This window comes from Oncorhynchus mykiss, chromosome 25 (genome assembly GCF_057628025.1).
Source record: "Oncorhynchus mykiss isolate SJ-2025 chromosome 25, ASM5762802v1, whole genome shotgun sequence".
Lineage (NCBI taxonomy): Eukaryota > Metazoa > Chordata > Actinopteri > Salmoniformes > Salmonidae > Oncorhynchus > Oncorhynchus mykiss.
In genome coordinates this window covers 10,120,980-10,148,350 of record NC_143046.1, presented here as the reverse complement: position 1 = coordinate 10,148,350, position 27,371 = coordinate 10,120,980, and the positions used below count along the sequence as shown (strand labels likewise).

At 44.2% G+C, this 27,371-nt stretch overlaps 1 protein-coding gene across 1 annotated transcript in view; it reads right to left on the bottom strand.

The window, feature by feature from the left end:
- LOC110504540 (BTB/POZ domain-containing protein KCTD16) overlaps positions 1-25,450 on the bottom strand; it is a 54,698-nt gene extending 29,248 nt beyond the window's left edge. The window contains exon 1 of the mRNA XM_021583303.3: positions 23,922-25,450. Within this exon, the coding sequence (XP_021438978.3) occupies positions 23,922-24,750 (829 nt within the window). The 5' untranslated portion in view covers positions 24,751-25,450. The remainder of the gene's footprint in view (positions 1-23,921) is intronic.
- Positions 25,451-27,371: the final 1,921 nt, after the last annotated feature.

The following is a 27,371-nucleotide window of genomic DNA, read 5'->3' as shown; positions in this document are numbered from 1 at the left end:
TTGCTAATGATGTGGAAGTTTTGATAATGATTGGGAAGTTTTGGTAATGAATTGGAAGTTTTGATAATGATGTTCAAGTCTTGATACTGATGTGGAAGTCTCCAGTGTATCACTACAAAACATGCAGGATAATATTTTGTGCTGCTTTTGGAAAACATTCTAGCCACTGCCTGAGATAATTAGCCATATTGAGGTAACATCCCAAATGGCACTCTATTCCCTACATAGTGCTCCCCTTTTGTCCTTTTGACCAGAGCCCTATGAACCCTGGTTAAAAGTAGTGCCATTTGGGATGCATCCTGAGTCTGGTCCCTAACGTAAAAACAACGTCATTTAGATCCATTTATCTCCAAGGCAATCGCATTGTCAAGCCTAATCTAATGCATAATAGTCCTAATTAAAACGTACAACCTACATCTGTACTTTTAACACATATGCCCCTGTCTCTTACAATGGGGTGGTTCTTTACAGTGACACAAGCACTGAGGGGCAGTTTTTTTTAAAATCCATATTTACACACACACACACACACACAACTAACCTTGTGGGAGGACACAATTCTGTCCCGTTCAAAATCCTATTTTCCCTAAACCCTGACCCGTACCCTTACCTTAACCTTAGCCCTAACCTTAACCCAAAAATATATTCTATACCCTAACCCTAGCTCCTAACCCTAAAATTAACCCTAGCTCCTAACCCTAAAACTAACCCTAGCTCCTAATCCTAAAACTAACCCTAGCTCCTGACACTAAAACTAACCCTAGCTCCTAACCATAAAACTAACCCTAGCTCCTAATCCTAAAACTAACACTAGCTCCTAACCCTAAAACTAACACTAGCTCGTAACCCTAAAACTAACACTAGCTCCTAACACTAAAACTAACCCTAGCTCCTAACCATAAAACTAACCCTAGCTCCTAACCCTAAAACTAACCCTAGCTCCTAATCCTAAAACTAACCCTAGCTCCTAACCCTAAAACTAACCCTAGCTCCTAATCCTAAAACTAACACTAGCTCCTAACCCTAAAACTAACCCTAGCTCCTAACCCTAAAACGAACCCTAGCTCCTAATCCTAAAACTAACCCTAGCTCCTAACCCTAAAACTAACCTTAGCTCCTAACCCTGAACCTAACCCTCGCTCCTAACCCTAAACCTAACCCTAGCTCCTAACCCTAAACCTAACCCTAGCTCCTAACCCTAAACCTAACCCTAGCTCCTGAGTGCAAGGACACTCATCCATACTGAATGTCTATGTGTGTGACCTCATCCATACCGAATGTCTCAGTGTGTGACCTCATCCGTACCGAATGTCTCAGTGTGTGACCTCATCCGTACCAAATGTCTCAGTGTGTGACCTCATCCATACCGAATGTGTCAGTGTGTGACCTCATCCGTACCGAATGTCTCAGTGTGGGTCCTCATCCATACTGAATGTCTCAGTGTGGGTCCTCATCCATACCGAATGTCTCAGTGTGGGTCCTTATCCATACCGAATGTCTCAGTGTGGGTCCTAATCCATACCGAATGTCTCAGTGTGGGTCCTCATCCATACTGAATGTCTCAGTGTGGGTCCTCATCCATACCGAATGTCTCAGTGTGGGTCCTCATCCATACTGAATGTCTCAGTGTGGGTCCTCATCCATACCGAATGTCTCAGTGTGGGTCCTTATCCATACCGAATGTCTCAGTGTGTGACCTCATCCATCCCAAATGTCTCAGTGTGTGACCTCAACCATACTAAATGTCTCAGTGTGGGTCCTCATCCATACTGAATGTCTCAGTGTGGGTCCTCATCCATACCGAATGTCTCAGTGTGGGTCCTCATCCATACTGAATGTCTCAGTGTGGGACCTCATCCATACTGAATGTCTCAGTGTGGGTCCTCATCCATACTGAATGTCTCAGTGTGGGTCCTCATCCATACCGAATGTCTCAGTGTGGGTCCTTATCCATACCGAATGTCTCAGTGTGTGACCTCATCCATCCCAAATGTCTCAGTGTGTGACCTCAACCATACTAAATGTCTCAGTGTGGGTCCTCATCCATACTGAATGTCTCAGTGTGGGTCCTCATCCATACCGAATGTCTCAGTGTGTGACCTCATCCATCCCAAATGTCTCAGTGTGTGACCTCAACCATACTAAATGTCTCAGTGTGGGTCCTCATCCATACTGAATGTCTCAGTGTGGGTCCTCATCCATACCGAATGTCTCAGTGTGGGTCCTCATCCATACCGAATGTCTCAGTGTGGGTCCTCATCCATACTGAATGTCTCAGTGTGGGTCCTCATCCATACCGAATGTCTCAGTGTGGGTCCTCATCCATACCGAATGTCTCAGTGTGGGTCCTCATCCATACCGAATGTCTCAGTGTGGGTCCTCATCCATACTGAATGTCTCAGTGTGGGTCCTCATCCATACTGAATGTCTCAGTGTGGGTCCTCATCCATACCGAATGTCTCAGTGTGTGACCTCATCCATCCCAAATGTCTCAGTGTGTGACCTCAACCATACTAAATGTCTCAGTGTGGGTCCTCATCCATACTGAATGTCTCAGTGTGGGTCCTCATCCATACCGAATGTCTCAGTGTGGGTCCTCATCCATACCGAATGTCTCAGTGTGTGCTGCTGCCAGCCGCTGTGTTTGCCCTTTTGTAATGTTCTGAACAGAAGATAAACTCAGCTTGCATCCCAAATTGTACCCTAATGGCACCCTAATGGCATTACAGCCCTATGGGCCCTGGTCAAAAGTAGTGTACTATAAAGGGAATGGGGTGGTCCATTTGACATGGTCCATTTGGCACATGATGATATCATTGAAAGAACAACAATTCCTTTTCGTAAAAGGGGTTAGAGTTAGCAAGGGATTGAATCTCATGACTGACTGTTAGACTCACCACAGATGAGTCATTAACAATCAATCAGGCCAGGAAGTAAAGTAAATTGTTAACAGCTGTTCTGGTGCCTGCTGGGAAATGAAGTCAATTCTGGTTTCAGTTTCAGTGTTGCAATAATTTCCTTCTCGGATTATCCCGACTACCCTGGGTCCAGGGAAATGGAGAAGAACAGGGGGTAGAGAAATAGATTAAGAGAGGGTGAGAGAGTGGAGCGAAGGAGAGGAAAGTAAACAGAGGGAGTGATAGAGTGGAGAGAAGGAGAGGAAAGTAAACAGAGAGAGTGATAGGAGACTGAACAAGAGGGGACTCAGAGGAGACAGAGAGTTGAGTTTGAGGCAAAGAGGGAGAGAGAGAGGGCTGAGGCACAGAAGCAGAGAGAGAGGACTGAGGCAGAGAAAGAGACAGAGAGAGAGAGAGAGAGAGAGAGAGGACTGAGGTAGAGAAAGAGACAGAGACAGAGAGAGAGGACTGAGGCAGAGAAAGAGACAGAGAGAGAGAGAGAGGACTGAGGCAGAGAAAGAGACAGAGAGAGAGAGAGGACTGAGGCAGAGAAAGAGACAGAGGGAGAGAGAGAGAGAGGGGAGAAGCAGAGAGAGAGGACTGAGGCAGAGAGAGAGAAGACTGAGGCAGTTATCAATTCAAAATGGAGATGTATGGATAAACCACTTCTCCACTTAGAATCAACTATTAAAGACTACCAGAAGGCATCGGATTCTCCAATTACATTGAATGAACTACAGGACAAAATAAAAACCCTCCAACCCAAAAAGGCCTGTGGTGTTGATGGTGTCCTAAATGAAATGATAAAATACACAGACAACAAATTCCAATTGGCTATACTAAAACTCTTTAACATCATCCTTAGCTCTGGCATCTTTCCCAGTATATGGAACCAAGGACTGATCACCCCAATCTACAAAAGTGGAGACAAATTTTACCACAATAACTACTGTGGGATATGCGTCAACAGCAACCTTGGTAAAATCCTCTGCATTATCATTAACAGCAGACCCGTACATTTCCTCAGCAAAAAGAATGCACAGCAATGTACTGAGCAAATTTCAAATTGGCTTTTTACTAAATTACCGTACGACAGACCACGTATTCACCCTGCACACCCTAATTGACAAAGTAACAAACCAAAACAAAGGCAAAGTCTTCTCATGCTTCGTTTATTTAAAAAAAGCTTTCGACTCAATTTGGCACGAGGGCCTGCCATACAAATTGATGGAAAGTGGTGTTGGGGGAAAAACATACGACATTATGAAATCTGTGTATACGAACAACAAGTGTGTGGTAAAAATTGGCAAAAAACACATTTCTTTCCACGAGGCCTTGGGGTGAGTCAGGGATGCAGCTTAAGCCCCACCCTCTTCAACATATATATATATATATATATATCAACAAATTGGCGAGGCACTAGAACAGTCTGCAGCACCCGGCCTCACCCTACTAGAATCTGAAGTCAAATGTCTACTGTTTGCTGATGATCTTCTGCACAGATTCTGTCAGACCTGGGCCCTGACAGTAAATCTCAGTAAGACAAAAATAATGGTGGTCCTAGAGCATACAAAAAACTATACATGCATTGGCTTAAACATCAGCGCCACAGGTAACTTCCACAAAGATGTTAACAATCAGAGAGGGCCATCTATGCCATCAAAAGGAACATACAATTCGACATAACAATTAGGATCTGGCTAAAAATACTTGAATCAGTTATAGAACCCATTGCCCAAAATTTGGCCAATGGCCAAATAAAAAGTATCCTGTTTCAGGCTCAATGTATAGACCATTCGAACCAATAAAAATGTGCCACATGTAGCTATGAGTCTAGGACTGAAACCCCCACACCGATTCTAATCAGATATTGAACTGAAAAACAACAAACACAAACAGACCCCACAGAGCCCCAGGACCCAACCAATCATGAGAAAACAAGAAGATAATTACTTGACACATTGGAAAGAATTTACAAAAAAACAGAGCAAACTAGAATGCTATTTGGCCCTGAAACAGAGAGTACACAGTGGCAGAATACCTGACCACTGTGACTGACCCAAAATTAAGGAAATCTTTGACTATGTACAGACTTATTGAGCATAGCCTTGCTATTGAGAAAGGCCGCCGTAGGCAGACCTGGCTATCAAGAGAAGACAGGCTATGCTCTCGTGTTTGTCTATAAAACACTTCTGAATAAACTACCTTCTTATTTATCATCACTCATCAATATTAGAATTAGAATTCCTAAAACCAGGTCTCAAGCATGGATTACACTTGAGGCATGCGATTTCCACATGGCTGCCTTTTCCTGCTATGTTCCTTGCCTGTGGAATAGCCTGCAGACTAAACTTAAACTTGAGACTCTTGTCCCCCAGTCGCCCATTTTAAATATTTATTGGAGGATTTGTATTTTTGTATTGCTTGTAACTGTTTCGGGTAATGCTAGTTCTTGTGCTGTTAGGGGAATAACCTGTTAGGGGAATAACCTGTTAGGGGAACAACCTGTTAGGGGAATAACCTGTTAGGGGAATAACCTGTTAGGGGAATAACCTGCTAGGGCAATAACCTGTTAGGGGAATAACCTGTTAGGGGAATAACCTGTTAGGGGAATAACCTGTTAGGGGAATAACCTGCTAGGGCAATAACCTGTTAGGGAATAACCTGTTAGGGCAATAACCTGTTAGGGGAATAACCTGTTAGGGGAATAACCTGTTAGGGGAATAACCTGCTAGGGCAATAACCTGTTAGGGGAACAACCTGTTAGGGCAATAACCTGTTAGGGGAATAACCTGTTAGGGGAATAACCTGTTAGGGGAACAACCTGTTAGGGGAACAACCTGTTAGGGGAATAACCTGTTAGGGGAACAACCTGTTAGGGAATAACCTGTTAGGGCAATAACCTGTTAGGGCAATAACCTGTTAGGGGAATAACCTGTTAGGGGAATAACCTGTTAGGGAATAACCTGTTAGGGCAATAACCTGTTAGGGGAATAACATGTTAGGGGAATAACCTGTTAGGGGAATAACCTGTTAGGGGAATAACCTGTTAGGGGAATAACCTGTTAGGGGAATAACCTGTTAGGGGAATAACCTGTTAGGGAATAACCTGTTAGGGCAATAACCTGTTAGGGCAATAACCTGTTAGGGGAATAACCTGTTAGGGTAATAACCTGTTAGGGGAATAACCTGTTAGGGGAATAACCTGTTAGTAGGATACCCTGTTAGGGGAATAACCTGTTAGGGGAATAACCTGTGTGTAAATGTAACAATCTGCTGCTGTATTTTTTGTGTTATCTGTGATGGTTTTGTTTGTCTTGTGTAGTTCCTTAATCATTGTACCTAACCTGTATGTGTAACATGTATACGCAGGGCCCAGCTGAAACAGATACCTTGGTCTCAGTCTATGTTCCTTGTTGAATAAAGGTATAATATCTGCACACAGACCCACAAAGAATTAGAAAACAAATCCAATTAAGATTTTTTTTTTTTTAAATGTCAATTAAAAATAAAGTACATTACAATAATATATTTCACAGTATGGGGACTGAATGCTTTTTGAACCCATTCTTTCTAAAATTATCTGTCGAAATTGTTGCCACCCCTATTACTAGCCTGTTCAACCTCTCTTTCGTGTCGTCTGAGATTCCCAAAGATTGGAAAGCAGCTGCGGTCATCCCCCTCTTCCAAGGGGGGGAACACTCTTGACCCAAACTGCTACAGACCTATATCTATCCTGCCCTGCCTTTCTAAGGTCTTCGAAAGCCAAGTCAACAAACAGATTACTGACCATTTCGAATCCCACCATACCTTCTCCGCTATGCAATCTCGTTTCAGAGCTGGTCATGGGTGCACCTCAGCCACGCTCAAGGTCATAAACGATATCTTAACCGCCATCGATAAGAAACAATACTGTGCAGCCGTATTAATTGACCTGGCCAAGGCTTTCGACTTTGTCAATCACCACATCCTCATCGGCAGACTCGATAGCCTTGGTTTCTCAAATGATTGCCTCGCCTGGTTCACCAACTACTACTTCTCTGATAGGGTTCAGTGTGTCAAATCGGAGCGCCTGTTGTCCGGGCCTCTGGCAGTCTCTATGGGGGTGCCACAGGGTTCAATTCTTGGACCGAATTCTCTTCTCTGTATACATCAATGATGTCGCTCTTGCTGCTGGTGAGTCCACCTCTACGCAGACGACACCATTCTGTATACTTCTGGCCCTTCTTTGGACACTGTGTTAACAACCCTCCAGGCGAGCTTCAATGCCATACAAATCTCCTTCCGTGGCCTCCAATTGCTCTTAAATACAAGTAAAGCTAAATGCATGCTCTTCAACAGATCGCTGCCTGCACCTGCCTGCCTGTCCAACATCACTACTCTGGACGGTTCTGACTTAGAATACGTGGACAACTACAAACACCTGAGTGTCTGGTTAGACACTAAACTCTCCTTCAGACTCACATTAAGCATCTCCAATCCAAAGTTAAATCTAGAATTGGCTTCTTATTTCGCAACAAAGCATCCTTCACTCGTGCTGCCAAACATACCCTTGTAAAACTGATCATCCTACCGATCCTCGACTTCGGCGATGTCATTTACAAAATAGCCTCCAATACCCTACTCAATAAATTGGATGCAGTCTATCACAGTGCCATCCGTTTTGTCACCAAAGCCCCATACACTACCCACCACTGCGACCTGTATGCTCTTGTTGGCTGGCCCTCGCTTTATACTCGTCGCCAAACCCACTGGCTCCAGGTCATGGCCAGGACGCAATTGTAAATGAGAACTTGTTCTCAACTTGCCTACCTGGTTAAATAAAGGTGTTCTCAACTTGCCTACCTGGTTAAATAAAGGTGAAATAAAAAAATAATAAAAAAAATGCTGAGTTTAGGCTAGACCAGATACATCTTCAATTAGCACTGAGGTGTGAAGTAAGAGGTGTAGAGGCCTTTGGGCCCAACAAGTGGCAGGAGTCTTTGAAGCCCACTCCAGCTGTTCAAAGACCATCCACTGGTATTTTCTACAAGAAATCTGCCTCCAGAAATAAAAGCTTCTCCCAAGTGGGTGACACCTACTCCTGTTACCTGCTTACCTGCTGCACTGCTGCTTGGATTCCACCTGGCAATCTGTTCACCGTCTGTCCTGGCCTGTCTCCCATGTCTGGTACAGGTACCTCCACCACATTCACCCCTCTCTCCCCCTGTCTGGTACAGGTACCTCCACCACACTCACCCCTCTCTCCCCCTGTCTGGTACAGGTACCTCCACCACACTCACCCCTCTCTCCCCCTGTCTGGTACAGGTACCTCCACCACACTCACCCCTCTCTCCCCCTGTCTGGTACAGGTACCTCCACCACACTCACCCCTCTCTCCCCCTGTCTGGTACAGGTACCTCCACCACACTCACCCCTCTCTCCCCCTGTCTGGTACAGGTACCTCCACCACACTCACCCCTCTCTCCCCCTGTCTGGTACAGGTATCTCCACCACACTCACCCCTCTCTCCCCCTGTCTGGTACAGGTACCTCCACCACACTCACCCCTCTCTCCCCCTGTCTGGTACAGGTATCTCCACCACACTCACCCCTCTCTCCCCCTGTCTGGTACAGGTACCTCCACCACACTCACCCCTCTCTCCCCCTGTCTGGTACAGGTACCTCCACCACACTCACCCCTCTCTCCCCCTGTCTGGTACAGGTACCTCCACCACACTCGCCCCTCTCTCCATGGCCTGTCTCCCCCTGTCTGGTACAGGTACCCCCACAACACTCACCCCTCTCTCCCTGTCCTGTCTCCCCCTGTCAGGTACAGGTACCCCCACCACACTCACCCCTCTCTCCCTGTCCTGTCTCCCCTTGTCTGGTACAGGTACCTCCACCACACTCACCTCTCTCTCCACGGCCTGTCTCCCCCTGTCTGGTACAGGTACCCCCACCACTCTCCCCCATACCCTTCCTCTCTCCCCCTGTCTGGTACAGGTACCTGTACCACACTCCACCCTCTCTCCCGAGCTTTAGCTCGCCTCCAGCACGCACTGTTGGGACGAGTGACTCTGAAGTTACAATGGCCAGCACCAAGTTGTTATATATTAATTTTTTTTCTTGTGCATTTAGTTATTTTGGTATTTGCCTCACGACTCCTTTATGCTTTGTTGACTATGAACTTTCTTGTTTACCCAACCGTGGGACAGACTATGTTTGTTCCCACACTCGGGACTCTGGCCTCACATCCTATTCTAACCAACTCTCGCTGGCTTTGTATTCATGTTACCTGATGAAATTGCTGTATAATATGATCTTGTTGCCATCTGATGCACATTCAAATGTCATAAATCAACACTGCAGAGCTCTCCCTGTCCTCTGCAGTGCAGGGATTGTATTACTACTGATGATATCTAGAAATGTGCATGTACACCCTGGCCCATCTACTGTTGCTAGCCCCAATTCTGACTTGTGCTCTGATATCTGCTTCACTGATTTCTGCTCTCGTAAAAGCCTGGGTTTTCTGCACGTTAACACTAGAAGTTTATTACCTAAAATTGATCAATTGAAAGTGTGGGTTCACAGCTCCAATCCAGATGTGTTGGTCAATACTGAGACGTGGTTAAGGAAGAGTGTTTTGAACACTGATGTTAACCTTTCTGGTTATAACCTTTTTCTGCAAGACAGATCTTCCAAAGGTGGGGGAGTGGCAATCTTTACCAAGGATCACCTTCAGTGATTGATTGTCTCCACCAAGTCTGTGCAAAAACAATTTGATTTTCTGGTTTTAAGCATTAAACTTTCAAATTTCAACTTTGTTGACTGGTGCTATCATCCTCCGTCAGCACCGGCCTGCACCCTACCTGCCCTAAGCTCTCTCCTGACCCCTTACAGTAAGTTCAAACTAGGTGACCTAAATTGGGACATACTTAACCCATCTGACCAAGTCCTAAAGCAATGGGACTCCCTAAATCTTCCTCAGATTATTACCAATCCCACAAGGTATGACTCCAAACACTCAGAAAAGGCTATTCTTCTTGATGTTATCCTCACAGATAATCCTGATAGGTATCAGTCTGGTGTTTTCTGTAATGACCTTCGTGATCACTGTTTGACAGCTTGTGTTCGGAATGACTGCTCAGTGAAATTACCTGTCCTGATTTGTCATAGACGCTGTGGTGGTAATGTAAACAAACACGCCCCAATAATGAAAATTTGAATTAAAAACAGGTTCAGCCCCTGGTTCGACAGTGAACTTGCAGAGTTACTCCACTTCAATAATTGCATTTGATGAAAGACTTGGCACATCCATACTCAGGCTGACTGGTTCTCGTTCAGACAAATGAAAAATAAGTGCACTCTGGCTATCCGAAAGGCCAAAGTTAGTTGCTTTAAGGAGCAGTTCTCTCTCTGTGGGTCTAATCCCAAGAAGTTCTGGAAATGGTTAAAGACCTGGAGAATAAACCCTCCTCCTCACAGCTGCCCATGTCCTTTAATGTTGATGTGGTTGTTACTGACAAGAAGCACATGGCTGAGCTCTTTAATCACCACTTAATTAAGTCAGGATTCCTAATTGACTCAGCCATGTCTCCTTGCCCGTCCAACATGTCCTCATCTCCCACCCCTTCTAATGCGACTATCCCCGACACTTCTCCATCTTTTTCCCCTTCCCTGGAAAATAATTCTCCCTGCCGGCAGTCACCTGAGTCCGAGGTGCTAGAGGAGCTCCTGAAACTTGACCCCAAAAAACACCTGGGTCAGATGGTTTAGACCCTTCCATCCTTAAGGTTGCTGCCCCCATCATCGCCAAGCCCAACTCTGACCTTTTTAGCCTATCTCTTCTCTCTGGGGAGGTTCCCATGGCTTGGAAGGCAGCCAAGCAGTGATCCTAACTGTTATAGGTCTATTTCTATGTTGCCCTGTTTATCAAAAGGGTTGGAAAAACTTGTCAATAATCAACAGACTGGCTTTCTTGATATCTATAGTATTCTCTCAGGTACGCAATCTGGTTTCCACTCAGGTTCTGGATATGTCACTGCAACCTAAAGGGTCCTCAATTATGTCACCATTGCCCTTGATTCTAAGCAATGCTATTTTATTGACTTGATCAAAGCTTTTAATACGGTAGAACATTCCATTCTTGTGGGCCGGCTAATGAGTATTGGTGTCTCTGAGGGGTCTTTGACCTGGTTTGCTAATTACCTCTCTCAAAGAGTGCAGTGTATGAAGTCAGAAAATCTACTGGCTCAGCCACTGCCTGTCAGCAAGGGAGTACCCCAAGGCCCAATCCTAGGCCCCGCGCTCTTCTCAATTTACATCAACAACATAGCTCAGGCAGTAGGAAGCTCTCTGATCTATTTATATGCAGATGGTACAGTCTTATACTCAGCTGGACCCTCCCCAGATTTTGTGTTAAACGCTCTACAACAAACCTTTCTTAGTGTCCAACAAGCTTTCTCTACCCTTAACCTTGTTCTGAACACTTCCAAAACAAAGGTCTCCCCACAGGTGTGATTACTACCTCTGAGGGTTTAGCGCTTGAGGTAGTCACTTCATACAAGTACTTGGGAGTATGGCTAGACGGTACACTGTCCTTCTCTCAGCACATATCAAAGCTGCAGGCTAAAGTTAAATCTAGACTTGGTTTCCTCTATCGTAATCGCCCCTCTTTCAGCCCAGCTGCCAAACTGACCGTGATTCAGATGACCATCCTACCCATGCTAGATTACGGAGACATAATTTATAGATTGGCAGGTAAGGGTGCTCTCAAGCGGCTAGATGTTCTTTACCATTCAGCCATCAGATTTCCCACCAATGCTCTTTATAGGACACATCACTGCACTCTATACTCCTCTGTGAACTGGTCATCTCTGTATACCCGTCGCAAGACCCCCTGGTTAATGCTTATTTATAAAAACCTCTTAGGCCTCTCTCCCCCTATCTAATATATCTACTGCAGCACTCATACTCCACATACAACACCTGTTCTGCCAGTCACATTCTGTTAAAGGTCCCCAAAGGTCACACATCCATGGGTCGCTCGTCTTTTCAGTTCGCTGCAGCTGGCGACTGGAATGAGCAGCAACAAACACTCAAACAGTTTTATCTCAATCTCTTCATTCAAAGACTCAATCATGAACACTTACTGACAGTTGTGGCTGCTTTGCGTGATGTATTGTTGTCTCTACCTTCTTGCCCTTTGTGCTGTTGTCTGTGCCCAATAATGTTTGTACCATGTTGTGACCATGTTGTGTTGCTACTATGTTGTTGTAGTGTGGTCATGTGTTGCTGCCTTGCTATGTTGTTGTCTTAGGTCTCTCTTTATGTAGTGTTGTGTTGTCTCGCTTGTCGTAATGTGTGTTCTATCCTATATTTATATATTTATTTAAAATCCCAGCCCCCGTCCCCGCAGGAGGCCTTTTGCCTTTTGGTAGGCCGTCATTGTAAATAAGAATTTGTTCTTAACTGATTTGCCTAGTTAAATAAAGGTGAAATAAAATAAAGTAAAAAGCCTTGCTATTGAGAAAGCCAGCCCAAAGGCTGACCTGGCTCTCAAGAGAAGACAGGCTATGTGCACACTGCCCACAAAATGAGGTGGAAACTGAGATGCACTTCCTAACCTCCTGCCAAATGTATGACCATATTAGAGACACACATTTCCCTCAGATTACACAGACCCACAAATAATTCTAAATAAATCACATTTTGATGAACTCCCATATCTATTGGGTGAAATACCACAGTGTGCCATCACAGCAGCAAGACTTGTGACCTGTTGCCACAAGAAAAGGGCAACAAGTGAAGAACAAACACCATTGTAAATACAACCTATATTTCTGTTTATTTATTTTCCCTTTTGTACTTTAACTATTTAACTATTGTACTTTAACAACACTGTATGTATACATAATATGACATTTGAAATGTCTTTATTATTTTGGAACTTTTGTGAGTGTAATGTTTACTGTTCATTTGTTATCTATTTCACTTGCTTTGAATTCAACCTGAATTGAGTGAGTGAGTGAGTGAGTGAGGACTGATGCAGAGAGTGGGACAGAAAGAGAGACAGAGAGAGAGTAATGAGGCAGAGAGAGAGAGAGAGAGAGAGAGAGAGAGTAATGAGGCAGAGAGAGAGAGAGCGAGAGAGAGAGAGAGAGAGGACTGAGGCAGAATGACAGAAAGGACTGAGATAGTGTGAGAGAGGGGGGGACTTAGACAGACAGAGAGAGAGAGAGGACTGGGGCAGAGAGAAAGACAGAGGATTTTTTTTGGGGGGGGGGCAGAAAGAGAGAGAGAGAGAGAGAGAGAGAGGACTGAGGCAGAATGATAGAGAGAGGACTGAGAGAGAGGGGGGCTGAGACAGAGAGAGAGAGACAGAGAGAGAGAGAGAGCGAGAGAGAGAGAGAGAGAGAGAGAGCGAGAGAGAGAAAGAGAGAGAGAGAGAGAGAGAGAGAGAGAGAGAGAGAGAGAGAGAGAGAGGGAGAGAGAGAGGACTGGGGCAGTAAGAACAGCCCTCTCCGACACAGCACAGCAACACTCAGCACAGGTCTCTATGTTTTTGGTTGGACAGGTTTCTCAATTTCTTTCTTTTTGCATTCTTCATCAAATCATTTGTCACTGTTGTTCATTTTCTTCGGTTTCTTCTTTCAATTTGAGATTTTTCGATTTGATAGGGAAGCTGACAGGTCAAATATACTGTTAACATTTTCTACTGCCAAGTTTACACCTTCACTATTACAGTGGAACGTTTTGTACAGGAAGTTGTCTTAAAGGGTTGAATTTGTTGTTGTCTAATTGTTTTTTGGTAGTTTCCAAACTACCTTCCTTCCATCTATAGCATTTCTTAATATTCCTTTGGCTTTGATGCCTCGTGATTGAGTATTGCTCTGTTCAAGTAGACTGCTATTGCTGTGGTCTGATAGGGGTGTCAGTGGGCTGGCTGAGAACGCTCTGAGAGACTCTGTGTTGAGGTCAGTGATAAAGTAGTCTACAGTACTACTGCCAAGTAAAACCGCCATAAAAAAAGCCAGACTACGATTTGCAACTGCACATGGGGACAAAGATCAGACTTTTTGGAGAAATGTCCTCTGGTCTGATGAAACAAAAATAGAACTGTTTGGCCATAATGACCATTGTTATGTTTGGAGGAAAAAGAGGGAGGCTTGCAAGCCCAAGAACACCATCCCAACTGTGAAGCACGGGGGTGGCAGCATCATGTTGTGGGGGTGCTTTGCTGCAGGAGGGCCTGGTGCACTTCACAAAATAGATGGCATCATGAGGGAGGAAAATTATGTGGATATGTTGAAGCAACATCTCAAGACCTCAGTCAGGAAGTTAATAAAGCTTGGTCGCAAACGGTTCTTCCAAATGGACAATGACCCGAAGCATACTTCCAAAGTTGTGGCAAAATGGCTTGAAAAAACTTGTCGGGGGGGATGTTGATTGGTGGGGGTGTGTGGATTGGTGGAGGCACAGTCACGGGAAATACTTGCGTTTACCCGCTGTATGGATGCAGGGTGGCGATAAACACTTGTGCATTGGGGAAAGTAGAAGAAGCTTTTTCAATCACTCCCTTCAGTGCTGTGGCCACCCTTTCCTGCTGTGTTCTCAGGTCGTTTGTGCCTGTGTGTATTATTATGTGGCTGGCTGAACCTAGTTGGTCCTCAGACAGAAGGTCTAGGGCGCGCTGGGTGTTTGGACACCAGAGTTTAGACACACTGTGTTTGGGAAAAAGTTTTGTATATATTTCCCATTTGAGTCCATAAGGAGTACAATCTTTGTCTTGTGTATGTCCTCAGTGGGTGTGTGGGTGTGTGTGTGTGTGGGGGGGGGGGGGGGGGCTTTTATGCGGGGGTGGCCACCTCTCTAGTGGGTTCTTCTTTGTCACACGCCATCCCCCTCACCCTCTCCCCCAGCAGTCTGATCCTCTCCTCCACCCCCCTCACCCTCTCCCCCAGCAGTCTGATCCTCTCCTCCATCCCCCTCAACCTCTCCTCCAGCAGTCTAATTCTCTCCTCTAGTGCTCTGTTCTTCTCCTGCTCTTGCTTTTTATATTGTTGAAGTTGTCTCACCAGTCCAGAGTGCAGATATGTCTCACCACAGTCCAGAGTGCAGATATGTCTCACCACAGTCCAGAGTGCAGATATGTCTCACCACAGTCCAGAGTGCAGATATGTCTCACCACAGTCCAGAGTGCAGATATGTCAATTCAATTCGATTCAATTTGCTTTATTGGCATGACGTTACAATGTACATATTGCCAAAGCTTACTTTGGATATTTAAAATATTATGATAATAAGAATCAAAATTGTCAACGGGACAACAGTAACAACAATAACCAAGGGTCAAAATAACCACACATTGAACTATAACAATAAGCATATAGTAGAGTATATGTGCAGGTTGATTGGTCTGTCAGACACTGTCCCTCATCTTATGGAAGGAAGCAATGTAGTGCGCTGCCAACCCACAGCTCTCTGCGTCCTCCCCCAACAGGACAGCCTATTCTCATCAGAGAGGTCTTTGAAACCTTGTATAAGGGTTTCAAATTTGGGGAAATGACACTCTCTAATTGTTTTATATTTATAAACATTTTGTCAGGAAATGCAGCTCTGTCTCATGTTCTGCTGTGGTGCAGTGGTTGCACAGCCTTTCCTCTACAGGGAGCCAGGTTTTCCTGTGTCTACCCTTCTCAATGGCAAGGCTGTGCTTACTGAGCCTGTACTTTGTCAAGGATTTTCTAAGGTTTTGATCAGTAACCATGGTAAAATAGTTAGCCACGGTGTACTGTTGATTTAGGGCCAGATAGCACTGCATTTTGCTTGGTGCTTGTGCTTATGTTTCCCAATAAGCAATGTAGTTTTAGTTTGACTGTGTAATAATGTGTTTTATTCTGATGGATTCAAGGTTCTGGTCCTGAGGCTTCAGTGTGTTAGTAGAACAGGTTTGTGAACTCAGCTCCAGGACCAGCTGGATGAGGGGACTCTTTTCTTTGCTCAGCTCTTGGCATTGCAGGGCTTGGTAATGCTATGAGAGGGGATAACTGTATTTTAGATGTTTCCCAAACTTAATTTCTCTTTTTTGAGTTTTTATTATTAGTGGATATTGGCCTAATTCTGCCCTGCATGTATTGTTTGTAGTTGTCCTCTGGACATGTAGGAGACTCTTATAGAACTCTGCATGCAGGGTTTCATTGGGGTGTTTGTCCCATTTGGTGAAATCTTATTTTGCAAGTGGACCCCACACCTCACTGCCATAAAGTGCAATTGGTTCAATGACACATTCAATTAGTTTTAGCCAAATTTGAATAGGTACTTCAATTTGAATTAGTTTTTTAATGGCATAGAATGCCCTGCGTGCTTTCTCTCTCAGTTCTTTCACTGCCTCATTAAGGTGTCCAGCTGAGCTTATTTTTAAACCTAAGTAATTGTAGCATGTGCAGTACTCTATATATTTTGTAGTAATTGAGAACTTTGGTCTAATTCCCTGAGATCTGGATCTTCTCTGGAAAATCATTATTTTAGTCTTTTTGGGGTTTACTGCCAGGGCCCAGGTCTAGCAGTACTGCTCTAGCAGGTCCAGGCTTTGCTGTAGGCCAGGTGCTGTGGGTGACAGCAGGCATAGGTCATCTGTGAAAAGTAGGCATTTAACATCTGAATTGTGGAGACTAACACCAGGGGCTGAGTATTTTTGTAGAATAGTGGCCAATTCGTTGATGTAAATATTGAAGAGTGCAGGGCTCAGATTGCAACCCTGGCGAAGGCCCCGCCCCTGGTTAAAGAATTCTGTTATTTTCTTGACAATTTTAATGCTGCACGTATTGCCAGTATACATTGAGTTCATTTTGTCATATGTTTTACCCCCTTCGCCACTCTCAATAACTTTGTAGAACAGTCTTGTATGCCAAATAGAATCAAATGCTTTTTGGAAGTCGATAAAGTAAGCGTATATTTTGGTGGACATGTTTATCTATCAGGGTGTGTAGGGTGTAAATATGACCAGTCGTGTGATGTTTTGGTATGAATCCAATTTGGCTTTTACTCAAGATATTGTGCTTATTAAGGAAGTTTAGAACTCTTACATTTATAATACTACAGAAAACCTTCCCCAGGTTACTGTTCACACAAACTCTGTTCTTAAAGATTGGGGTTATGATTCATCCTTGATTCCAGATGTCAGGGAAATAACCTACATTCAGGATCAAATTAAACAGTTTTAATACAGCAAATTGTAATTTTGCACTAGTGAGTTTGAGCATCTCATTTAGGATGCCATCAGGTCTGCATGCTTTTTTAAATTTGAGGGCCTGAAGTTTCTTATAGAGCTCCTGGTCAGTAATTGGGGGGTCCAATGGATTTTGATTGTCCTTTATAGCTTTTCCTAATCCATTCAACTTCTCATAAATTTAGCATTGCTCTGCATTTGTGTCAATTTGAACGGTTTTATAGAGTGTTTTAAAATGGGTTGTCCATACGTCACCATTTTGTATCATTCATTTTGCCAGAAGTTGTTTGTGTTTATGGACTCCTCAATTAGTGTCAGCTGCTTGCTGTTGTACAATGCTTTTTTGCTTCTGAGTGTTACGTTTATAGAGTTTTAAAGTCTCACAGTAATGAAGGCGTAATTCACCATAATTTGGGTCTCTGTGCTTTTGGTTAGATAGTGTTCTAAGTTGTTTCCTTATAATTTTACCATCTGCATCAAACCAGTCGTCATCTGTGGGCTTTTTTGGTTTGTTTTTTATCCATTTCAGTTGTGCTTCTTTTGCCGCTTGCCTGAATATATAGTTGATGTTTTTTACTCTTAGATTGATGCCTTCTTCACTGTGAGTGAATGTGGTCTGAATATATAGTTGATGTTTTGTACTGCCAGATTGATGCCTTCTTCACTGTGAGTGAATGTGGCCTGAATATATAGTTGATGTTTTGTACTGCCAGATTGATGCCTTCTTCACTGTGAGTGAATGTGGTCTGAATATATAGTTGATGTTTTGTACTGCCAGATTGATGCCTTCTTCACTGTGAGTGAATGTGGCCTGAATATATAGTTGATGTTTTGTACTGCCAGATTGATGCCTTCTTCACTGTGAGTGAATGTGGCCTGAATATATAGTTGATGTTTTGTACTGCCAGATTGATGCCTTCTTCACTGTGAGTGAATGTGGTCTGAATGTATAGTTGATGTTTTGTACTGCCAGATTGATGCCTTCTTCACTGTGAGTGAATGTGGTCTGAATATATAGTTGATGTTTTTTACTCTTAGATTGATGCCTTCTTCACTGTGAGTGAATGTGGCCTGAATATATAGTTGATGTTTTTTACTCTTAGATTGATGCCTTCTTCACTGTGAGTGAATGTGGTCTGAATATATAGTTGATGTTTTGTACTGCCAGATTGATGCCTTCTTCACTGTGAGTGAATGTGGCCTGAATATATAGTTGATGTTTTGTACTCTTAGATTGATGCCTTCTTCACTGTGAGTGAATGTGGTCTGAATATATAGTTGATGTTTTGTACTGCCAGATTGATGCCTTCTTCACTGTGAGTGAATGTTTGTCTGAATGTATAGTTGATGTTTTGTACTGCCAGATTGATGCCTTCTTCACTGTGAGTGAATGTGGTCTGAATATATAGTTGATGTTTTGTACTGCCAGATTGATGCCTTCTTCACTGTGAGTGAATGTGGCCTGAATATATAGTTGATGTTTTGTACTCTTAGATTGATGCCTTCTTCACTGTGAGTGAATGTGGTCTGAATATATAGTTGATGTTTTTTACTCTTAGATTGATGCCTTCTTCACTGTGAGTGAATGTGGCCTGAATATATAGTTGATGTTTTTTACTCTTAGATTGATGCCTTCTTCACTGTGAGTGAATGTGGTCTGAATATATAGTTGATGTTTTTTACTCTTAGATTGATGCCTTCTTCACTGTGAGTGAATGTGGCCTGAATATATAGTTGATGTTTTTTACTCTTAGATTGATGCCTTCTTCACTGTGAGTGAATGTGGTCTGAATATATAGTTGATGTTTTGTACTGCCAGATTGATGCCTTCTTCACTGTGAGTGAATGTGGCCTGAATATATAGTTGATGTTTTGTACTCTTAGATTGATGCCTTCTTCACTGTGAGTGAATGTGGTCTGAATATATAGTTGATGTTTTGTACTGCCAGATTGATGCCTTCTTCACTGTGGGTGAATGTTTGTCTGAATGTATAGTTGATGTTTTGTACTGCCAGATTGATGCCTTCTTCACTGTGAGTGAATGTGGTCTGAATATATAGTTGATGTTTTGTACTGCCAGATTGATGCCTTCTTCACTGTGAGTGAATGTTTGTCTGAATGTATAGTTGATGTTTTGTACTGCCAGATTGATGCCTTCTTCACTGTGAGTGAATGTGGTCTGAATATATAGTTGATGTTTTGTACTGCCAGATTGATGCCTTCTTCACTGTGAGTGAATGTGGTCTGAATATATAGTTGATGTTTTGTACTGCCAGATTGATGCCTTCTTCACTGTGAGTGAATGTGGTCTGAATATATAGTTGATGTTTTGTACTGCCAGATTGATGCCTTCTTCACTGTGAGTGAATGTGGTCTGAATATATAGTTGATGTTTTGTACTGCCAGATTGATGCCTTCTTCACTGTGAGTGAATGTGGTCTGAATATATAGTTGATGTTTTGTACTGCCAGATTGATGCCTTCTTTACTGTGAGTGAATGTGGTCTGAATATATAGTTGATGTTTTGTACTGCCAGATTGATGCCTTCTTCACTGTGAGTGAATGTGGTATCCAGAATCTCAGAGTGTTTGGATATTTTGGTTCCAGGTTGCTTCCTGGTTTTCTTCTGTTCTGTTTTGTGCCCATCTGTATGAATTTCTAATGTTGTATAGCTTACTGGGCTATGAACGTGTGGTTGTTTCAATGCCTGTCCTTTTGAGGAACAAGGTAATTTGGCTGTGATCAGACAGAGGTGTTAGTGGCTTGACAGTGAATGAGCTGAGAGATGCCAATGTCTGTAATCATACAGTCTACTGTACTGTGGCCAAGAGGTGAGCAGTAGGTGAATCTCCCCAAAGAGTCCCCCGTAACCTACCTTTGACAAAGTAAAGTATGTCTTTGTCCACCTCCAGTACATAGTCAAAGGTTAACTTCATTTTGAGTCAGTCACAGTGGTCAGGTATTCTGCCGCAGTGTACTCTCTGTTTAGGGCCAAATAGCATTCTAGTTTGCTCTGTTTTTTTGTAAATTCTTTCCAATGTGTCATGTAATTATCTGTTTGTTTCTCATGATTTGGTTGGGTCTAATCTGTCCTGGGGCTCTGTGGGGTCTGTTTGTGTTTGTGAACAGAGCCCCAGAACCAGCTTTATCTCTCTCTCTCCCTCTGCCTCTGCCCCTGTCTTTTTATTTTTCCCCCTCTCCCCTTCTCTCTATCACTCTCTCTTTCTCCATCTGTCTCCTCTCCTTCTAGTCTTCATCCCTCTGCCTCATCCATCTCCTTCACAGTATCTTTTTCCTCCCTGTCTCCCTTCTCTCTGTCTCTATCTCACTCCCTCCCTTCTCCGGCTCTCTCTCTCCCTCCCTTCTCTCCCTTCTCTCTCTCTCTCTCTCTTTCTCTCTCTTTCCCTCCCTCTCATATCTCTCTTTCTATTTCTCTCCCTCATCTCTCTCCCTTCTCTCATTCTACCTCCCTCTTCTCTCTCTCCCTCCCTCCCTCTCTTCTCTCTCTCTCTCCCTCCATCCCCCTCTCTCTCTCTCCCTCCCTCTCTCTCTCCCTCCCTTCTCTCTCTCCCTCCTTCCCTTCTCTCTCCCTCTCTCTCCCTCTCTTCCTCCCTTCTCTCGTTCTCTCGCTCTCTCTTCCTCCCTTCTCTCGTTCTCGTTCTCTCTTCCTCTCTCCCTTCCCTCTCCCTTCTTTCTCCCTCCGTCCCTTCGCTCTCCCTCTGCCAGTCTCCTCTACTTCTGACCCAGTCCACCTTTCTCTCTTCCCCGCTCTCTCCTCCTCTCCCTCTCTGTCCTTTCCCTCTGTCCAGGAGAAGCGTCTGTCAGTGAGGCTAGAGGTTGTCAGTGATCACCTACGCCGTATGCCCAGTCTCCATTCTCCACAAGACTCCATAATGACTCAGTAAAAATGCCTCTAAAATTGGTGTTAGGAGGTCAACATCCACATATTCTATTTTAATTATAGGCAAATCAAACCGTAGGCAAATCATTAGCCAACCATATGTCTTCCTCAGCTGCAGTTATTCCATCTCCCTAAAACCCTCCACCACATCAACCCTCAACCTTGACCTGCCAGCTGGATTTCACCCCCCAAAACACCCAACCCCCAACCTTGACCTGCCAGCTGGATTTCCTTCAGGAATCTGAGGGGAACCATTTTGAATTACGAACAAAGTGTCTTTTAATTGGCCATATGGTGCAACATCTCCATCCTCTCTCTGCACAGAGGAAGCAAGGGATGAGGAGAGAGAAAGCAAGGGATGAGGAGAGAGAAAGTAAGGGATGAGGAGATACCAGAGAGGGTTTAGACCAGAGAGGGTATAGACCAGGGAGGGTATAGACCAGGGAGGGTATAGACCAGGGAGGGTTTAGACCAGGGAGGGTTTAGACCAATCAGTGTGCTAACTCTTCTTCCGTCATGCAGGCGGCTGGGGATTGATCTCTGATTGGTTACATCCCAGTGTAATTTAGTGCACTTACACTGAGTGTACAAAACATTAAGCACACGTGCTCTTTCCATGACATAGCTTTCACCTGGATTTACGGAGGGTTTAGACCAGAGAGGGTATAGACCAGGGAGGGTTTAGACCAGAGAGGGTATAGACCAGGGAAGGTATAGACCAGGGAGGGTATAGACCAGAGAGGGTATAGACCAGAGAGGGTATAGACCAGGGAGGGTATAGACCAGGGAGGGTATAGACCAGGGAGGGTTTAGACCAGGGAGGGTATAGACCAGAGAGGGTATATACCAGGGAGTGTTTAGACCAGAGAGGGTATAGACCAGGGAGGGTATAGACCAGGGAGGGTATAGACCAGAGATGATATAGACCAGGGAGGGTATAGACCAGGGAGGGTTTAGACCAGAGAGGGTATAGACCAGGGAGGGTATAGACCAGGGAGGGTTTAGACCAGAGAGGGTATAGACCAGAGAGGGTATAGACAACGGAGGGTTTAGACCAGAGAGGGTATAGACCAGGGAGGGTATAGACCACAGAGGGTTTAGACCAGGCAGGGTTTAGACCAGAGAGGGTATAGACCAGGGAGGGTATAGACCAGGGAGGGTATAGACCAGGGTTCCCAGTTGTTTTGAACACAGCAACACACACACACACTAGAACACACACACACACACACCGTGACATACACACACACTACTGTTAAAGTGGTGTACAGAATATAAATGATGTTGGTCGATGCAGTGGTAACGTTACTATTTTATTCATGATATAGCCCTACCTCTATACTGACAGCATGAGGTGTGTGTGTGGCAGAGGAGGTTTGAAGAATAGGCTTGTGTGTGCTGTACCTTGCCTGAGACTTGAAGTGACGCCTGGTGTTTTAAATCAGTGTGCTAACTCTTCTTCCGTCATGCAGGCGGCTGGGGATTGATCTCTGATTGGTTACATCCCAGTGTAATTTAGTGCACTTACACTGAGTGAACAAAACATTAAGAACACCTGCTCTTTCCATGACATAGCTTTCACCTGGATTCACCTGGTTAGCCTATGAGCCCTTATTGATTTCACCTTCACTTAAATCCACTTCTATCAGTGTAGATGAAGGGGAGAAAACCAATTAAAAAGGATTGTTAATTAAGCCTTGAGACATGGATTATGTATGTGTGCCATTCAGTGGGTGAATGGGCAAGACAAAATATTGAAGTGCCTTTGAATGGGGTATGGTAAAAGGTGCCGGGCGCACCAGTTTGAGTGTGTTAAGAACTGCATCGCTGCTGGGTTTTTCACGCTCAACAGTTTCTCATGTGTATCATGAATGGTCCACTACCCAGAGGACATCCAGCCAATGGCAGGCCAGTGGTCGAAAATGGGTCATTGATGAAAGAGGACAAGAGGAGGCTGACACGATGGGCTACAGTTAGTCAATTGACAATCTAGTACAATATTACCATAAAAGAATGCACAACTCATTGTACCTTGACACGAATGGGGTATGGCAGCCGACGACCTTACAGACTTCCACTTCTTTCAGCCCAAAAATAGACAATGGGCTAAAGAACAAACACTGAGGAATTTGAAAAATATTTGCCTGGTCTGATGAATCCCCGTTCCTGCTTTTTCACGCTGATGGGAGGACTAGGGTATGGAGAAAACCACGAGTACATGCGTCCGTAATTCCACGTGTCGACATTACAGGCTGGTGGTGTGATGGTGTGGGGTGTGTTCAGGGCCCACATTGGGCCTTTGGATAAAAGTGAAGCAAAGTTTGAATGCCACAGGATATCTGAACATCACTACCAATCAGGTGCTTCCCTTCATGTCAGCAGTGTATCCATCTGTATATTGAGCATCAGTGGGATGAGATGGAACAACCTAGTCACAGTAGAGATACACTCCCAGACAACTTGACACAACTGTGGGAAGCATTGGAATCAACATGGGACAACATCCCTGTGGAACGCTTGGAATCAACATGGGCCAGTACCCCTGTGGAACGCTTTCCACACCTTGTAGAGTCCATTCCCTGACAAATGGAAGCTGTTCTGAGGGCAAAGGGGGCTGCAATTCAATACTAGGAAGATGTTCCTAATGTTTTGTACACTCAGTGTATATAATCACAAACTTGAAAAGCTAGTTAAAACCAGGTGCAGGGATGATAGCAAAGGGAACCATATAGGCCTGAGACAACTATATTTCTCCTATTGAGTCTGTCAGACATCCGTAGTCTAACATACTTAACTATTCCCTTTACTAAATCCACTTAAACAATTGATTGTGACATGGCGTCAACCAGTGGCCTAACCTAAAAGTCATTACTAAAGAAGGTTTATGGTGTTTTATGTGGGAAATCACTTACGGTAGAAGACGTACTGCGTGAAGTTGGACCAGACTTTCTCGGGTGCGTAATGGCTGATGGAAGAAGCGGTGATCGACGAGTTACAGGCAACGATGTGGAATCCGCTCTCCGACAGCATGTCAAAGGCCCGCTCCAAGTGACGGAACCGGAGGAAGAACCGGGAGGTGTACCTGTCCGCAGGCCTGTCCGCGTCTCGGCTCTCATTCAGGGTGTTTCCAAACACCTCTTTGGCGAGGCCGATCCTTCCGCTGATGAAGATTCTGGGTACAGCTTTTGGGGATTTGGGGTCAATCTGGCTGTCCTTGCCTCCCGGTGCCGCACACGTGCCTTTGAAACCGACGGTTATGTATCCATACCTCCGGTCCAGAGAGTACGAGGAATATATCCTCTGGTCGCTGCCTAGCGACGCGTCGTCGAAATCACTGTGAAAAGGGTCGTCTTCAAACTGTTTAGATTCCTCGGACGCCAACAGTTTGACCAGTTTGGGGAGTTCAAAGTATTCCGCTTCCCGTTTTAACCTCCCTTTCTCTGGGAAGTGGTCCGGTAGAACGACCTGCTTATCTCTCAGATAATCCAATACATATCGGAACAGAAAACCATCTCTGTCGATAAAATAACGTCCCCGGAGGTCCCGTGCCAAATCATTCGAGGACCCCTTCTTGGTGGAGAATAACCGTCCCAGTAAGGAATTGGGGATGCTTGTTAAAGTATGGAGACGAGTATAGTATACCTGACCTCCTACGTTTAGTTCAATAACATCAGACGGCGGGTTTTGCACCGAACCTGTTTCTTTTGCCTGCTGGGTTTTACAATTCTCAATCAGTGCCATTTTTTTTTATTCATGCACAAAACCAAATCCCGGTCACCGTTAGGCGCGCAGATGTTTCCGAAAAAGTTTTCAATCTATATGGGATGGAATAGCATGTCTTCTGTGTGCTGATTAGGTCTACATACCAAGGACACCGTTGACCACCATTTACAAACCTCCCCAACATTATTCAAGACAAGTGCTGTAAAAAAAAAAAATAACTCAGGTGCCTCAGTTAATTAAGCCGCCCGTGAAATGCCTGCCGATCGTGCAAGTCTTCTGTTGAATGAAATCGATCAGCGCATCCAATGCATGCATCATTTTACTCACGTCCATTGCTATGTCCTATTGCTGTGAGTCCATTGATATAATCCTACAGTGAAATCAAAGTGAAATCACTATTATTCCATCATCAATTGAACAAATGATTCAACACCTCTGTACTTCAGTCCGTTCTGGATAAAAATGTCAAACTTCTTTGATTCTGCAAGGCAAGCTCCTGTCCCTGTTTATTTTAACGGTCCAATGTAACTTAATTTGCCGGAAGCAACTGCACGTTCGCTGTTCACTGAGACCGTGCTGAAATTGCCATGCGCGTGCAGTTATTTTCTTAAAGTGAAGATGGGAATCTGGACGCCAGTGAAGCGCGCGCCCATCTCTCCGTCTCCAAACTGCTATGCAGAGAGGAGAAGAGAAGTAACCGCCAGGCTGGCACCGGAGTGAAGAAGGTTAACATGAGGATTCTCCAGCGGTTGCGCGGGGAAAAAAACATTATGGGGAGTTACGTCTTACATCATTATCTTAAAGGAAAATGACATTTGAAAACGTGTGACGTAGAGTAGATTAACCTACATTCTGAATGACATTAAGAAAATAGAAGAACATTCTGCAAAGTAGCCTAATAGGCGATGATAACATATGACGTTGAATTTAATTAGGGAATTTGCAAATGCTTAAACTTATCAGGTGAATATTTAAAAACCATGAATTATATTATTTGCTAAAAGAAAATACCCACACCTTATGTTTCTTTGCTCCCCATTATTTATCTATGCAAATTAATAATGTCTCAATTGTCAATCACTAGCTATTATTCCACGTTGTGAAGATGAGCTGCCCTATGGGGGTACAGTGATTGGACTGGGTGAGTGGGCGTCACTTCAGCACCATGGACAGGTATCGTTCCGCAACAAGTGGCCATTGTAATGAGTGCGCAGCCCGTTGTCTGCACATGCGAAGGCATACTTTCAATCCATGATGGTGGCAGTGCACGAATACTTAGGCCTACTTGTCACAGTAATTATCTTTAAATAGCTCATATGTTGCAATGCATCTCGGCCATTTCCAACATATTATCTTGTTTGCTCTTTAAGGGCTGGCTTGGATGAGTCAAATACACTGAGAATACCACACATTAGGAACACCTTCCTTATAATGAGTTGCACCACTCCCCCTTTGCCCTTAAAACTGTTTCATTTCGTCAGGGCACGGAATCTGCAAGGTATTGAAAGCATTCCACAGGGATGCTGCTCGCCCACGTTGACCCCAATGCTTCCATTCATGATACACACGGGAAACTGTTGAGCATGAAAAACCCAGCAGTGTTGCAGTTCTTGGCACAAACGGGTGCGCCTGGCACCTACTACCATACCCCGTTCAAAGGCACTAAAATATTTTGTCTTGACCATTCACCCTCTGAATGGCAGGCATACACAATCCATGTCTCAATTGTTTCAAGGCTTAAAAATCCTTCTTTAACCAGGTCTCCTCCCCTTCATCTACATTGGTTGAAGTGGATGTAACAGGTGACATCAATAAGGCATCATAGCTTTCACCTGGATTCACCTGGTCAGTGTGTCATGGAAAGAGCATGTTTTAAAAACCTCTACAGGATAGTTTAGTTTAGTAGAAATGTACTCTTTAGTAGGCCTGTACTCGTTAGTAGGCCTATACTCTTTAGTAGGCCTGTACTCTCTTTAGTAGGCCTGTACTCTCTAGTAGGCCTGTACTCTTTAGTAGGCCTGTACTCTTTAGTAGGCCTGTATTCTCTTTAGTAGGCCTGTACTCTTTAGTAGGCCTATACTCTTTAGTAGGCCTGTACTCTCTTTAGTAGGCCTGTACTCTCTAGTAGGCCTGTACTCTTTAGTAGGCCTGTACTCTTTAGTAGGCCTGTATTCTCTTTAGTAGGCCTGTACTCTTTAGTAGGCCTGTACTCTTTATTAGGCCTGTACTCTTTAGTAGGCCTGTACTCTTTAGTAGGCCTGTACTCTTTAGTAGGCCTGTACTCTTTAGTAGGCCTGTACTCTTTAGTAGGCCTGTACTCTCGTTAGTAGGCCTGTACTCTCTTTAGTAGGCCTGTACTCTTTAATAGGTCTGTACTCTTTAATAGGTCTGTACTCTTTAATAGGTCTGTACTCTTTAGTAGGCCTGTACTCTTTAGTAGGCCTGTACACTGTAGTAGGTCTGTACTCTTTAGAAGGCCTGTACTCTCGTTAGTAGGCCTGTACTCTTTAGTAGGCCTGTACTCTCTTTAGTAGGCCTGTACTCTTTAGTAGGCCTGTACTCTTTAGTAGGTCTGTACTCTTTAGAAGGCCTGTACTCTTCTTTAACCAGGTCTCCTCCCCTTCATCTACATTGGTTGA